The 16,881-nt window shown below is 43.7% G+C and overlaps 1 protein-coding gene across 4 annotated transcripts in view; it reads left to right on the forward strand.

Moving 5' to 3' along the window:
• Positions 1 to 16,881, forward strand: part of LOC140205020 (cytohesin-3-like) — a 104,239-nt gene that overhangs the window by 51,028 nt on the left and 36,330 nt on the right. For 3 of the 4 annotated variants that reach the window (XM_072272090.1, XM_072272093.1, XM_072272091.1), the window contains exons 2-4: positions 1,231 to 1,313; positions 1,937 to 2,001; positions 7,380 to 7,446. In XM_072272090.1, the coding sequence (XP_072128191.1) occupies positions 1,231 to 1,313; positions 1,937 to 2,001; positions 7,380 to 7,446 (215 nt within the window). Of the gene's footprint in view, positions 1 to 1,176; positions 1,314 to 1,936; positions 2,002 to 7,379; positions 7,447 to 16,881 lie in introns of all 4 variants that reach the window. The other variant, XM_072272092.1, reaches the window with a different exon arrangement.

Below are 16,881 nucleotides of genomic sequence, written 5' to 3' on the forward strand. Positions count from 1 at the left end.
TTGCTTGTGTTTATGATGCTACTGTGACACCCCTTAGTTACAATCCTACTGGAAAGTCTACCTGGTTCTCTAATTCCTTCTGAGTAGTCAAGTTGCCATCATCACCTCCTAAGCCACTGTCACAATGAACAATGCATCTTGTTCTAAAGTCAGTGCTGCACTGCAACACCCTGCAGAGGATAATAAAACAACCTGAGAAGATCACTGGGGTCTTCCTCACCCTATTTGTGACATTTACTGCGAGTGTTGCAGACGAAGGGCCTGAAGCACTGTTGAGCATCCCACAATCTCTTTCACCCACCATGTATCCCACAATCTCTTTAACCCTCCACATATCCCACAATCTCTTTCACCCACCACATATCCCACAATCTCTTTAACCCTCCACCCATCCCACAATCTCTTTCACCCACCATGTATCCCACAATCTCTTTCACCCTCCACCCATCCCACAATCTCTTTCACCCACCACATATCCCACAATCTCTTTCACCCTCCACCCATCCCACAATCTCTTTCACCCTCCACCCATCCCACAATCTCTTTCACCCTCCACCCATCCCACAATCTCTTTAACCCTCCACATATCCCACAATCTCTTTAACCCTCCACATATCCCACAATCTCTTTGACCCACCACGTACCCCACAATCTCTTTGACCCACCACCCATCCCACAATCTCTTTCACCCACCACATATCCCACAATCTCTTTCACCCTCCACCTCTTTGACCCACCACGTATCCCACAATCTCTTTGACCCACCACGTATCCCACAATCTCTTTGACCCACCACCCATCCCACAATCTCTTTGACCCACCACCTCAGGAAGGAGGTACTGAAGCATCAGGACTAGGACTGCCAGACTGGGTAACAGCTCCTTCCCTCAGGCTGTGAGGTTAATGAATACCCTGCCACCACCGAGGTCTCATCACCTAGGACATCGAGCCGTTTCCTGTTTACTGTACTGTTTACCTGTGCTGGACACTGCATGCATTTTGAATGATGCTTTATTAATTTGTTTGTGGTAATATTTTGTTTAATGTGCTGTGTGTGGTATATGCTTTGTGGGTGTACCATGTTCTAGGAACATTGTTTTGTTTGGTTGTATATATGTACAGTCAGATAATAAAAAACTTGAAGTTGAACTTGAATTTTCAATTATCTACCAACAGAAGAGAAGGACCTTGTGAGTAAAATCCAACTCTGCTAATCTGCTTCCTCCTCAGAATCTTCAGAGCTAACTTCACAGGAACAGGAAGAAGTTAAGGTTATACGCCTACATAAGGAGGAACTGTTGGAGGACATTGAGGTACCTGAAGAACATTGTCTTCTCCTTATCGTGTTTCTCTTGTGGTATGGTGTGGCAGTGGAGGCAGCACAGTAGCGTAGCGGTTGACGCAATCACTTTAGAGCGCCCCAAATCACTGATCGGTGACAAATAAAGCTACAGCTAATCTTTTCTTCATCTCACTCATCATGGGAGCTTGCTGTGTATGGTTTGACTGCCCTGTTTCCTGCTTCACCTAGTGACTGAACTTCAGAAGTACCTCACTGAGTGTCACATGATTCAGGGCAAAGTGAAAGGTACGATGTAAATGCAGTGTTTCCTTCTCCCTTGTTTCTATCAACTCTATATATTCTCCCTTAGATCTTTCCCCCTCATTTAATGAAACTTGCCCAGGCCTGAGTACAAACTTTCCACCCTAACTTTGTCAACTTTAGTGGTCAGCACTGTAGCATAGTGTGTATGTTCTCTATGTGATCCGTGGGTTTCCTCTGGGTGCTCTCGTTCCCTCCCACATTCCAAAGGGGTTAACTAGATACATGGGTGTAATTGGTTGGTTGGGACCCATTGGGCCAGAAGGGCCTGACATTGTACTGTATCTCGAAATACGGTAGTAATTAAAAACTGTTAATAATTCTTTTCTTCAGAAGCTGAAGATGGAAATTGCAGAAATCATTGCAGAGCTTGAGGACTTCAATCACACAGAGGAGAGGTGAGTCAAAGACAATTTGACCAGATGAATGATGCAAGGCTAGCTAAATGGGAACAGTTTGGATGCATCATTTCAATTTGGTAAGCCTATTGGTAAGCACAGACCAGTTTCCAGGCTGTATGACCCTAAATCCCAAAAATGAAGCATTTCTATTACCTATCAGATATGACTCTAAATCCCATTGTATGACTCTGAATCCCATCATAGTTCCAACAATGAAGTGGTTCCATTATCTACCAGGCAACATCCGTTAGTCTTGCCAGACCATGGATCTGCACCTGGAAAGTCTTCACTCTCCAGGGCGCAGGCCTGGGCAAGGTTGTATGGAAGACCAGCAGTTGCCCATGCTGCAAGTCTCCCCTCTCCACGACACCAATGTTGTCCAAGGGAAGGGCATCAGGACCCATACAGCTTGGAACCAGTGTCAGCGCAGAGCAATGTATGACTAAGTACCTTGCTCAATGACACAACACGTTGCCTCGGCTGGGGCTCAAACTCACAACCTTCAGGTCGTTAGTCCAATGCCTTAACCACTTGGCCACGTGCCCACACCAGGCATCAAGACATACTAGATATGGACAACAGAAATTCTGCAGATGCTCAAAATCCAAAGCAATACACACAAAGTGAACAAAGAGTTGAATTTTCAGGCTGAGAATCTCCTTCAGGACAATATTCTAGATATGCTATATCTCTATAAACAAAATAAATAAATATAGTCCTTCCTATTTATTGAGGTTTGGGTGTAAATGTAATTAAATCACTAGACAATAAAAAAAACACCTGGTTCACTTCAAGAAAGGAAACTGCCCTCTTTACCGAGTCTGGCCTATGATCCACTAATGTGGCTAACTTGTAACTACCTCCGTGGGTCAGGGGTAATTCAGGATTGACAGTAAATGCTGGCATGGCCAATGGTCTCTGCATCTCATGAATGAATAAATGAACCATGTTACATTTATTGCACATTACAATGGTAATGGACACAAGCGATTCTGCAGATGCTGGAAATCCAGAGATATATACACACCAGCTCCTGGAGGAACTCAGAGGATCAGTCAGCATCTATGGAATGGAATACATTGAATTACACAGCCGACTGTGAGGAATTTATACATTCTCCCGTGACCGCGTGGGTTTTCTCCTGGTGCTCTGGTTTCCTCCCATATTCTAAATGATGTACGGGTTAGGGTTAGTAAGTTGTGGGCATGCTATGCTGGTGGCAGAAGCATGGTGACCTTTGCACATCCTTGGACTGTGTTGGTCGTTGATGCAAATGGCGCATGTGACAAATAAAACTAATATCGCTAAAAAAAATCTCTTATCTCACATTGCGAAGGTGTACAGGTTAGTAGGTTAATTGGTCACATGGGTGTATTTGGGTGGAACTGATTCATTGGGCCTGAAGGGCCTGTTAACGTACTGTATCTCTAAAATATAAAAAGTAAAAATGGTTGATGTGAAGGAGTCACTGGGACACTGGATACAAAGATAACACACTAAGGAAGGCAACCTCAGCAAAGTATTGGAGTGAAAATTTACGGAGATGTTGCCAGGCCTGGAGGACCTGAGTTATAAGGAAAGCTTGAATAGGTTAGGACTTTATTCCTTGGAATGTTGAAGATTGAGGGGAGATTTGATAGAGGTATACAAAATTATGAGGGATATAGATAAGGTTTTTCCACTGAGGTTGGGTGGGACTACAACTAGAGGTCATGGGTTAAGGGTGAAAGGTGAAAAGTTTAAGGGGAACATGAGGGGAAACTTCACACAGATGGTTGTGAGAGTGTGGAATGTGCTGCCAGTACAAGTGGTGCATGTGAGCTTGAATTCAGTGCTTAAGAGAAGTTTACATAAGTACATGGATGGGAAGGGTATGGAGGGCTATTGCCCCTGTGCAGGTCAATGGGACTTGGCAGATTAAACAGTTCAGCATGTTTTTCAATAGAAAAGCCTGTTTCTGCATTGTACTTTTCTATGACTCTGAATTTCATAGATTTTCAGTCTACTCAAGGAAACGTGAACTGGTGGGATCTGGGGGAGGGGGCAAAGTGAAATGATGCATCCAGCTGCAAATGAAGCCAATTTAGTCAATCTCTGGATAGAATACAAAGCTTGCTATAAATAGCATATCAGATTTCAACAAGCACATGAAAGGAATGCACAGAATTGCTGGGGGAGCAGAAGAAGGTCATTTGTCCCATTGTGAGTCATGCAATGATAGAGAATTTACCACATCAGGAGGCCTTTAGGCCCATTCCATCCATGTTAGCTGCAAGAGAGCTGCCCAAGAAAGCACTGTGGGTCATGTACAAGAACATATTTACAACTTTTACAACCTACTCTATCTGTGCTTCTTATAATTCTATAAGCCTCCATTAGATTTTCGGTGCTAGGGGAGAATAATCCAAGTTTGTCCAGCCTCTCCTTATTGCTAATGCAAAACTTCAGAACACCTTCACCACTGTTGTCTTCTCTGTAACACGTGGGAAATTGGATAAATTCCCGATGGAGAAACAATATCAAGGCCATAAGGAAAAGGTAGAGACACTAGAGTAAGCAGGGTGATCTTTGAGGGGGTTGGAGGAAATTCCATGGAAGAAAACAACAGCATGAACAATAATGTTTGTGTGGATATGGCATGCCACCTAAAACTTTGACAAACTTCCACAGATGCATGGTTGAGAGTATCCTAACTGCTTGCTTCACAGCCTGATATAGAAACACCAATGCCCAGGAACAGAAAAGTCTACAGAAAGTGGTGAATGCAGCCCAGTCCTTCAGAGGAAAAACCTTCTCCACCATTGAGCAGATTTACAAGGAGTGCTGTCACAAGAAAGAAGCATCCATTATCAAGGACTCCTGTTGTGAATTTAATAGTACATGCTTAATCCAACAATATATCTACAATATTACTCAAGTGTTACTGAAGTATTAAATGCACAGCAATTTATATGTGAAAGTACATAAGTGGCAAACGTTATTAAGTCATGAGAGCTCACCTCACTGAGTAAAACTGAATGTACATGAGTCATCCCGGGCTCTCAAATGTATTTCTTTTGATTCATTTTCGGAATTACAAAACATAACAATGGCAACTAGTAAGTTTTAAAATGAACCCGAGTTGACTACCTACCTGTTGAAGCACAGCACATTGTTTCTTCACAAGGGGAGAGAGATGGTTGGTTTAAAAAAGGGCAGAAAATGGATGAAATTCATGTGATCATAAACAGAGAACTAGGTGATAATAATCAGAAATTTTAAAAAATGAAGAAATGGCTGGCTACATTGGAACTATAGATGTGTTTGATTGCACAATAGATAACTGGATCATGTATACTGAATGAATTGAGCAGTATTTTGAAACAAATGGAGTAACCAATGAAAAACAAGTGCTAGTTTTCACTATACTCCTTGCCTATCCTCTGCGCTTCCCCCTCCCCCTTTCTTTCTCCCTGGGCCTCCTGTCCCATGATCCTCTCATATCCCTTTTGCTAATCAACTTTCCAGCTCTTAGCTCCAACCCTCCCCCTCCTGTCTCTCCTATCATTTCAGATCTTCCCTTCCCCCTCCTACTTTCAAATCTCTTACTATCTCTTCTTTCAGTTAGTCCTGATGAAGGGTCTCAGCCCGAAACGTCGACTGTACCTCTTCCTATAGATGCTGCCTGGCCTGCTGCGTTCACCAGCATTTGTATGTGTGTTGCTTGAAATTCCAGCATCTACAGATCTCCTCGTGTTTGCTAGTTCTACTGTGTGCAATTAGTGGAAGAACATACAGTTTGCTTAAAAGCTTAACTGCTCCAACCAAACCAGCCGAAATGAGCTTTGCTGATATCATGAACGTAATGCAGAACCATTTAGAACTGAAACCATTGTTGATTGCAGAACACTTATGGCTTCATAAGTGGAATAAAAAGGCAGGAGAGTCCATTGCAGCATTTGTGCCTAAATTGAAGAGCATTGCCAGTTCAGTGATGGACTTAATAATGCACTGAGAGATCATTTAGTTGTGGAATGTTAAAAACAGGAGGGCCTGCATTGTGGGGACATGATTGGCTGAAACAATTACAACTTGACTGGAGATCTATCCACAATTTGCATGCCACACCCCCTGCAACAGAGTCAACTGAGAGTGATTTAAGAAAGGTGCTGGATGATGCCACAGCAGTGTTCAAGGATGGCTTTGGAAAACTCAAATATATCAAGGGTAAAATAGTGTTAAATGAAAATGCCACACCCAAGTTTTAAAAAGACCACTCGGTTCCTTATACTATTTGTGGTAAAGTAGCCATTGTGCTAGATCGCATGGAGTAGATCGCATGAAAGTAGATCAATACTCTCTGCCCAGAACAGAGGATATCTTTGCAAACCTTTCCGGAGGGAAACTCTTCAGCAAAGTAGACTGAGCTGAGGCAGACCTACAGATGGAAATGGAAGGAGAGTCCAAAGTGTTTCTCAATATAAAAACTCACAAGGGGCTTTATTACTATAATAGGGATATTTTTGGAGTAGCATCTGCACCTGCACTGTGGCAGAAACTATGGACCAGGTGCCACAGGTCTATCCATATTAACCTGGATGACATCATTGTTACCTGTAAGGATAACAAGGAACATCTCAGCTCCAAAATGGAGGGTTATGGGCTCAGAGCACAATGCATGAGTGTGAATTCTTTTAACCAAACATCACTTACTGTGGGTACACTATCACAAGATTGAATTCAAGGGGACCAACTAATCATGGAAATGCAGATGGAAAAGAAAAAAAACCCAAAAAATTTAGAAAAGAGGACACTCCTCTTGACTATTCTTCATTATACAAATTGACTGTCTCCCTATTACAAATCCAAAGGGAAATCAGAAAAGATACCACACTGTCTCACATCTACATGGCAACTCAAAATGGCTGGAATATCCAGTTCCCCATTTTTGCCAACAGATGAACTTGCCCTTGATGGGGGTTGCCTTATGTGGGGATTGAGAGCTGTTGGACCATCCAAACTGAGAGCTAAAGTGTTGAAGGAGCTACATACTGGTCCTCTACATGTGGTCAAAATGATAGCATAGTCTGGGGGCCTGGGATAGGTCAGCAGTCGAGCAGCTTGTCACGCACTGTGTGGGATGCCATCACATCCAGAAGATGCAAAGAGCAGTGCCTCTCCATCCCTGGGAATGGCCTGCATTGCCCTGGCAGAGGATACTTGTGGGTTTTGCCACACCCTACTTGGGCACTCATTTCTTGGTAATGCATACCATGCTAGACCAATTTTTTCTCTGGGTCTGTTTTCCCCAAAGGCTGTCCACGTCTAGGTGAATAAGGAGCTGAGTTGCATTTTATTAGATTTTATTAGTAAAATTTGTGTTTATTTCCATTTAGTAAAATCGCAGAAAGGAACAAGCTGATGGCCACGGGCAGAAAGAAATTCAACATGGATCCGAAAAAGGTACCAACTCTCTTCTCAATGCACTTTCCACTGCTCTCTGCGACAAGAGTGATTTCACTACATCTTATGCCTGGATGGTGGGGGTCTTTGATGATGGATGCTCCTCCCTTGTGGCAGTGCTCCAAGTATATGTGCTCAGTGCTGGGGTGAGCTTTGTCTTTGATGGACTGGGCTGGGCTGTGTCCGCCATGTTCTGTAGACTGTTTGGTTCCTGGACATTGCTCTCACTTTGCTGATACAACCAGAGCTCCAGTTTAGAGACTGCAGATGCTGGACATCCAGAGCCCCAGTGTAGAGACTGCAGATGCTGAACAACCAGAGCTCCAGTGTAGAGACTGCAGATGCTGGACATCCAGAGCCCCAGTGTAGAGACTGCAGATGCTGGACATCCAGAGCCCCAGTGCAGAGACTGCAGATGCTGGACAACCAGAGCTCCAGTGTAGAGACTGCAGATGCTGGACAACCACAGCCCCAGTGTAGAGGCTGCAGATGCTGAACAACCAGAGCCCCACTGTAGAGACAGCAGATGCTGGACAACCAGAGCCCCACTGTAGAGACAGCAGATGCTGGACAACCAGAGCTCCAGTGTAGAGACAGCAGATGCTGGACATCCAGAGCCCCAGTGTAGAGACTGCAGATGCTGGACAACCAGAGCCCCAGTGCAGAGACTGCAGATGCTGGACAACCAGAGCTCCAGTGTAGAGACTGCAGATGCTGGACAACCACAGCCCCAGTGTAGAGGCTGCAGATGCTGAACAACCAGAGCCCCACTGTAGAGACAGCAGATGCTGGACAACCAGAGCCCCACTGTAGAGACAGCAGATGCTGGACAACCAGAGCCCCAGTGTAGAGACAGCAGATGCTGGACAACCAGAGCTCCAGTGTAGAGGCTGCAGATGCTGGACAACCAGAGCCCCAGTGTAGAGACAGCAGATGCTGGACAACCAGAGCTCCAGTGTAGAGACAGCAGATGCTGGACATCCAGAGCCCCAGTGTAGAGACTGCAGATGCTGGACAACCACAGCCCCAGTGTAGAGACAGCAGATGCTGGACAACCAGTGCTCCAGTGTAGAGACAGCAGATGCTGGACACCCAGAGCTCCAGTGTAGAGACTGCAGATGCTGGACGTCCAGTGCTCCAGTGTAGAGACAGCAGATGCTGGACACCCAGAGCCCCAGTGTAGAGACTGCAGATGCTGGACGTCCAGTGCTCCAGTGTAGAGACAGCAGATGCTGGACACCCAGAGCCCCACTGTAGAGACTGCAGATGCTGGACGTCCAGTGCTCCAGTGTAGAGACAGCAGATGCTGGACACCCAGTGCTCCACTGTAGAGACCGCAGATGCTGGACATCCAGTGCTCCAGTGTAGAGACTGCAGATGCTGGACATCCAGACACCCAGTGTAGAGACAGCAGATGCTGGACAACCATAGCCCCAGTGCAGAGACTGCAGATGCTGGACAACCATAGCCCCAGTGTAGAGACGGCAGATGCTGGACATCCAGAGCCCCAGTGTAGAGACGGCAGATGCTGGACATCCAGACAGACACACAGAGGACATGTGGGTCACTTCTCACCACCACACAGGCAAAGCCCTGCGGCAACATACAAGATAATGGGGGGGGGGGTCTCAGTGGGTCAGGCAACACCTGTAGAGAGAACTGGACAGTTGATGCTTCAGGTTGAAACCTTTCATTCGACTGGGCAGAAAGAGGGAGAGAGCCAGTATAAGAAGAAGTTTAGAGGAACAGGAATTGAAGTGTGACAGATGGGTCCGAGTGGGGGGGTAGGTGATAGGTGGGTGAGGGAGGGGACTTACTCCCTCTTTCCATCTGCTCATCAGTAACACACTCCTCCCACTGGTTCCCTTCCCCACCTCCTTACCTTTATTCCATGGTCTATTGTCCTCTCTTATCAGATTCCATCTTCTTCAGCCCTTCCATTTGTCACCTCACAGCTTCAATCCCACTCTCCTTCCTCCCACCCAACTTTGTATACTGGCTGTCTCCCCCTTATTACTAGTTCTGATGAAGAGCCTTGACCTGAATCATTGACTGTCCAGTTCCCTCCACGGATAGTGGCAGACTGGCTGAGTTCTTCCAGCTCCTGTGTGTGTTGCTGCTGTCCCTGTATGAAGTTTAACGAGGACCGTGAGGAATACTGCTGGAGGTGAAAGGGTTACTGGCTTGCAGATAGGGAAGGACATTTGTCCACAAGCAGGTTACATGTTCTTTCATGTTACATTAGTGACAAAAACTACAGGAAATGCATTGCAGAGTGGAGCCTTGCTGAGACGCCATGTTTAGGACCTTAATGGATGAGAAAATAACCCTCATATCCTCAGAGCTGTTTTAATTAATGAGCTCAAAGTATCTAAAACACCACAAAATGAAGACTTTTCTTTTTGGGGAGAGGAACTCCTTTGTTTGCTCATGATCCTACAAACCATCCAAGACTGTTTGAGACTGGGTCATAAACACAAGAAGTTCTGCAAATGCTGGAAATCCAGAGCACACACAAAATGCTGGAGGAACTCAGCAGGTCAGGCAGCATCTATTGATGTTTTGAGCTGAGAGCCTTCATCAGGACTGGGAGGGAAGGAGGCAGAAATCTTTCAATTTCCTTCTCTTCACCTGCTCATCTCCTCATCTCCTCTCTCTGGTTCCTCTCTATCTTCCCTTTTAACCTAGGTTTACTCTCCTCTCCTGTTATATTCCTTCTTCTTCAATCCTTTACCTCTTCCACCTATCAGCTCTTCACCCACCTTCCCCCTCACCTGGTCTCACCTGCCAGTTTATACTCCCCCTCCCACTCTCCACCTTCTTATTCTGGCTTCTTCCTCATTCCTTTTTAGTCCTGATGAAGAGTCTCAGCCTGAAACATCGGCAGTTTATTAATTTCCACAGAAGTTTCCTGACCTGCTAAGTTCCTCTAGCATTTTGTGTGGGTTGTTATGAGACAAGATGCCCTTTTTGTAATGAGTTTTCAGGCCAGAGAGCATTGGGCTCTGAGGTTTATAAGAGCATCTGAATTGGTTAATTGTTGTTTAACAGGAGTAGTTAATCAATTAAACTTCCATATGTTTTTCTCAAGAGACTCACTCTTTGTGATGCGATCTCCTGGTGTTTTCTGTTTAAGCTTGTTAAGTTTATTTTTATAGGCTCAGGGATTCTGTCTTACTCATATTATTTAAGTGGACGCCAAATAGAGTGAATTGCGAGGTCCTAGTTTGGATAATGGTGTGCTCAGGCGAGTCATCGATGTTCTGTTGGAATTATTATGAGTAAACTCTGGTTGTGGGCTTGAGGCTGTCTCTTCCTCTGCACTGTGGTTCTGATATTGTCAGTGCACAGCATGATACTTTGTCTCACCTCTCAGATGCAGAATAGAAAAAGACAGATTAATGGAGCATAGACAGAGTCTCAAATCTGCTTTAAATTTATTCTTTGGGATGAGGCTTGCAGTCTGACTGGGGAAGCCTCCTTGAACAGCAGTTGTCCTTCTGGTGAAAGCGCTCCCACAGTGTTGTATGTGGGAGAAATTCCACAATTTTGACCCAGTAATGATGAAGGTGCCACAATAAGAAGGGATGGCACAATAGCATAATGCTTTACAACTCCAGCTATAAGATCGGGGCTAAATTCCTGCCGCTGTCTGTCAGGTGTTTGTGCGTTCTCCCCATGACTATATGGATTTCCTCCAGGTGCTCCAGTTTCTTCCCACATTCCAAAGATGTGCAGGTTAGGATTAGGAAGTTGTGGAAATGAGATCCTGGTGCTGGAAGTACGATGACACTTTGAGGCAGCTCCAGCACATATTTGGACTTTGTTGGTCATTGATGCAAAATGATGTATTTAACTGTATGTTACTATGTTTTAACGTGCATGTGTTAAATAAAGCTAATATCTAAAAAGAAACATGTTTGGGTGGTGGTATTCCCCTGTGCCTGCAGCCTTTGCTCTTCTTGGTAGTAAACCTTGCGTACTTGGAAGGTGGTGTCAGACGGGGCCCAACAAGCAACCACATTACATTACATTTCTGAGAAAGGTTCCTCGTCTTGTTAAGTAGAGAGAGTAAATGTTCACAATGACTGAGTTTTGTTCTGTTTTTTAAACCCATTCATTCTACATTGCCTCACTGAGAAGACTCTTGCCTGTGATGGTCAAAGACTGATCTTCAGGAATCTGTTTGGGAGAAAAATTGTGGTGAAGTTTTCAATATGTATTTCTTCAAAAATTTTTTATAGAGTCATAGAGACATAGAACACTACAGCACAGAAATAGGTTCATCACTCATCTAGACTGTGCCTAGTCCCCTCGAAATACACCTGGACCACAACCCTTCATATTCCACTCAAACCTCTCTTTGGATGGTATGTACCATCCAAGCTTCTCTTAAATGCTGAAATCAATCCTATATCCACCACTGGCCCTGGCAGCTCGTTCCACACTCTCACCACCCTCTCACTGAAGAAGCTGCCCCTCATGTTCTCTTTAAACCTTTCACCTTTCACCCTTGCATTCACCTTATCTATGTCTCTCATAATTTTGTATAAAGAAATTTATCCTCATCTCTGATCTAACCGGGCACCTTTGTATTCCAAAGCTATGCCCTCTGGTCCTAGACTCTCCCAATATCAGAAACATCCTTTCTACGTCCACTCCATCCACGCCTTGCAATATTTGGTAGGTCTCAATGAGATCCCCCTCATTCGTCTAAACTCTAGTGAGTGCAGGCCCAGAATTATCAAATGCTCCTCATATGTTAACCCTTTCATTCCTGGAATCATTCTCATGAACCTCCTCTGGACCTTCTCCAATGTCAACACATCCGTATTTTAGATATGGGGCCTTTAGTCATCTTCTCTCTAATCCTTTCATTAATTCAAATCTGTGCCCTCTGCTACAAGAAATGGATCCTTGCTATCTCCTTTCTCAAATCTTCTCATAATGTTAAATCACTCCTCAGCCACGTCTCCAAAGACAATAACCCCAGTCCAATCTTCACCATTTTTCAGTTCTGGCAACATCCTCGTTAATCTCCTCTGCACCTCTCACCAGTATGATCACACCTCTCCTGTAATGTTGGTGATCAGAAATGTATACTGTCCTCAAGCTGTGATCTAATATGAGTTGTTTACAGTTTGAACAGAATCTCCTTCCTCTTATGAATGGGTCAAAGGTTGAGTGAGGAGCCTTTGCTGGCTCTGGCCTGTGCTTGGCAGAATTTAGAAGAATGAGGGGGAACCCATTGAAACCTATTGAATATTGAGAGGTCTGGATAGAGTGGACATAGAGAGGATGTTTCCAATAGTGGGGAAGTCTAGAACCGGAGGGTACAGCCTCAGAATAAAAGGATGTCCTTTAGAAAAGAAATGAAGAGTAATGTTTTTAGCCAGAAGGTGGTGAATCTGTGGAATTTGTTGTCACAGACAGCAGTGGAGGCCAAATCATTGGCAATATTTAAAGTGGAAGTTGATAGGTTCCTGGATGTCAAAGGTTACAGGAGAAGACAGAAGAATGGGATTAAGAGGGATAATAAATCATCCATGATGGAGCTAATTCTGCTCCTTTGTCTTATGGTCGTATTTCCAAAGCCTAGGTGGACTATCATGAACAGGGAGTTCAGAAGACTTTCTCATAGACAGGAGGTAGGAATGTGAGGTGCCGGGCAACACTAGAATGCTGTTACTGTGCAGTGACATGGTACAAAAGGAGTTGTCACAGAGAGCTCATGATCTAATAAAACAACTGGAGAGGTTTTGTGGGCTTGAATGACCTACTTATGTTATCATATTCTGCTAATCTGATCAACTAAGCAGAGAAGAAGGTGGCAGTGTTCATTCCAATCCTGTAGCAAGAAAGATTAAGCACATCATCCTGTAGCAATAACACTGACTTACATTTATACTCCGTGGCCACATTATTAAGTACGCCTGTGTACCTGCTCGTTAATGTGGATATCTAATCAGCCAGTTATGTGGCAGGAACTCAATGCATAAAAGCTTGCAGACATGGTCAAGAGGTTCAGTTGTTGTTCAGACTAAACATCAGAATGGAGAAGAAATGTGATCTAAGTTACTTTAACCACAGAATGCTAATTGGTGCCAGATGGGGTGGTTTGAGTAAAACAAAAACTGCTGATCTCCTGGGATTTTAATGCACAACAGTCTCTAGAGTTTACAGAGAATGGAGTTCTGTGGGTGAATATGCCTTGACAGTAACTCAAATAACCATATATTGCAACAGTGGTGTGCAGAACAACGTCGCTGAATGCACAACACATCAAACGTCAATGGGCTACAGCAGCAGAAGACCACAAACATGCACTCATTTGCCACTTCATTCAGTCCAGGAGCAAACTAATAAAGTGGCCACTGAGTGTATATATGGCGCCCATAAGGAACCGCACAATGCCCAACAAACTGCACCTTGCACATTGGTCGTTTGCCATACTTTATGTATAGTGTTTTTTATAAACTCTATCATATTTCTTTATTTTCCTGTAAATTCCTGCATGAAAAGGAATCTCAAAGTGACATAAATGTACTTTGTTTATAAATTTACTTTGATGTAGGAAGGGGGAAAGGTGAGAAGTTCTGTATAGGATGTTCATAAGTTTAGGACCCAAGGAAAGTCCAATGACGATGGTGGGAGAGAAGAAAGTGGGGGGATTTAAAACCCAAGGTCCAATGACAATGGTGAAAGAGAAAAAGAGGGGGTTTAGGGTTGAAATAAAGGGTAGCATGATATTCGTATAACCATATAACAATTACAGCACGGAAACAGGCCATCTCGGCCCTTCTAGACCATGCCGAACTTTTACTCTCACCTAGTCCCACCGACCTGCACTCAGCCCATATCCCTCCATTCCTTTCCTGTCCATATAGCTATCCAATTTAACTTTAAATGACAACATTGAACCTACCTCAACCACGTCTGCTGGAAGCTCGTTCCACACAGCTACCACTCTCTGAGTAAAGAAGTTCCCCCTCATGTTACCCCTAAACTTTTGCCCTTTAACTCTCAACTCATATCCTCTTGTTTGAATCTCCCCCACTCTCAATAGAAAAAGCCTATCCACGTCAACTCTATCAATCCCCCTCATAATTTTAAATACCTCTATCAAATCCCCCCTCAACCTTCTATGCTCCGAAGAATAAAGACCCAACTTGTTCAACCTTTCTCTGTAATTTAGGAGATGAAACCCAGGTAACAGTCTGGTAAATCTCCTCTGTACTCTCTCAATTTTGTTTCCTACAATTCAGTGATCAGAACTGTACACAATACTCCAAATTTGGCCTCACCAATGCCTTATACAATTTCAACATTACATCCCAACTCCTATACTCAATGCTCTGATTTATAAAGGCCAGCATACCAAAAGCTTTCTTCACCACCCTATCCACATGAGATTCCACCTTCAGGGAACTATGCACCATTATTCCTAGGTCCCTCTGTTCTCCTGCATTCTTCAATGCCCTACCATTGACCATGTATGTCCTATTTTGATTAGTCCTACCAAAATGTAGCACCTCACATTTATCAGCATCAACCTCCATCTGCCATCTTTCAGCCCACTCTTCTAACTGGCCTAAATCTCTCTGCAAGCTTTGAAAACCTGCTTCATTATCCACAACTCCACCTATCTTAGTATTATCTACATACTTACTAATCCAATTTACCACCCCATCATCCAGATCATTAATATATATGACAAACAACATTGGACCCAGTACAGATTCCTGAGGCACACCACTAGACACCGTCCTCCAATCTGGCAAACAGTTATTCACCACTACTCTCTGGCGTCTCCCATCCAGCCACTGCTGAATCCATTTTACTACTTCAATATTAATACCTAACGATTGAACCTTCCTAACTAACCTTCCATGTGGAACCTTGTCAAGACCCTTACTGAAGTCCATATAGACAACATCCACCACTTTATCCTCGTCAACTTTCCTAGTAACCTCATCAAAAAATTCAATAAGATTTGTCAAACATGATATTCCACACAAAAATCCATGTTGACTGTTTCTAATCAGACCCTGTCTATCCAGATAATTATATATACCATCTCTAAGAATACTTTCCATCAAATTACCCACCACTGATGTCAAACTCATCAGCCGATAATTGCTAGGTTTACTCTTAGAACCCTTTTTAAACTATGGAACAACATGAGAAACACGCCAATCCTCCGGCACCATCCCCGTTTCTAATGACATTTGAAATATTTCTGTCAGAGCCCCTGCTATTTCCACACTTACTTCTCTCAAGGTCCTAGGGAATATCCTGTCAGGACCCGGAGACTTATCCACTTTTATATTCCTTAAAAGTGCCAGTACTTCCTCTTCTTTAATCATCATACTTTCCATAACTACCCTACTTGTTTCCTTTACCTTACACAATTCAATATCCTTCTCCTTAGTGAATACCGAAGAAAAGAAATTGTTCAATATCTTCTCCATCTCTTTTGGCTCCGTGCATAGCCATCCACTCTGATTCCCTAAGGGACCAATTTTATCCCTTTTGCTATTAATATAACTGTAGAAGCACTTTGGATTTATTTTCACCTTGCTTGCCAAAGCAGCCTCATATCTTCTTTTAGTTTTTCTAATTTCTTTCTTAAGATTCTTTGTACATCCTTTATATTCCTCGAGCACCTCATTTACTCCAAGCTGCCTATATTTATTGTAGATCTCTCTTTTTTCCCGAACCAAGTTTCCAATATCCCTTGAAAACCATGGCTCCCTCAAACTTTTAACCTTTCCTTTCAACCTAACAGGAACATAAAGATGCTGTACCCTCAAAATTTCACCTTTAAATGACCTCCATTTCTCTATTACATCCTTCCCATAAAACAAATTGTCCCAATCCACTCCTTCTAAATCTTTTCGCATCTCCTCAAAGTTAGCCTTTCTCCAATCAAAAATCTCAACCCTGGGTCCAGTCCTATCCTTCTCCATAACTATATTGAAACTAATGGCATTGTAATCACTGGACCCGAAGTGCTCCCCAACACATACCTCTGTCACCTGACCTATTTCATTCCCTAATAGGAGATCCAACACTGCCCCTTCTCTAGTTGGTACCTTTATGTATTGCTGCAAAAGACCATCTTGCAGACATTTTACAAACTCCAAACCATCCAGCCCTTTTACAGAATGGATTTCCCAGTCTATGTGTGGAAAATTAAAATCTCCTGCAGTCACAACCTTGTGCTTACTACAAATATCTGCTATCTCCTTACAAATTTACAAATCATAGAGTAGGAGAAAGATATTACAGAGACAAATAAAAGTCGACATTTCGACAGGATCTGACGGAGGGTCTCGGCCCGAAACGTTGACTGTACCTCTTCCTAGAGATGCTGCCTGGCCTGCTGCGTTCACCAGCAACTCTTATGTGTGTTGCTTGAAATTCCAGCATCTG

Source organism: Mobula birostris, chromosome 11 (assembly GCF_030028105.1).
Source record: "Mobula birostris isolate sMobBir1 chromosome 11, sMobBir1.hap1, whole genome shotgun sequence".
Classification (NCBI taxonomy): domain Eukaryota; kingdom Metazoa; phylum Chordata; class Chondrichthyes; order Myliobatiformes; family Myliobatidae; genus Mobula; species Mobula birostris.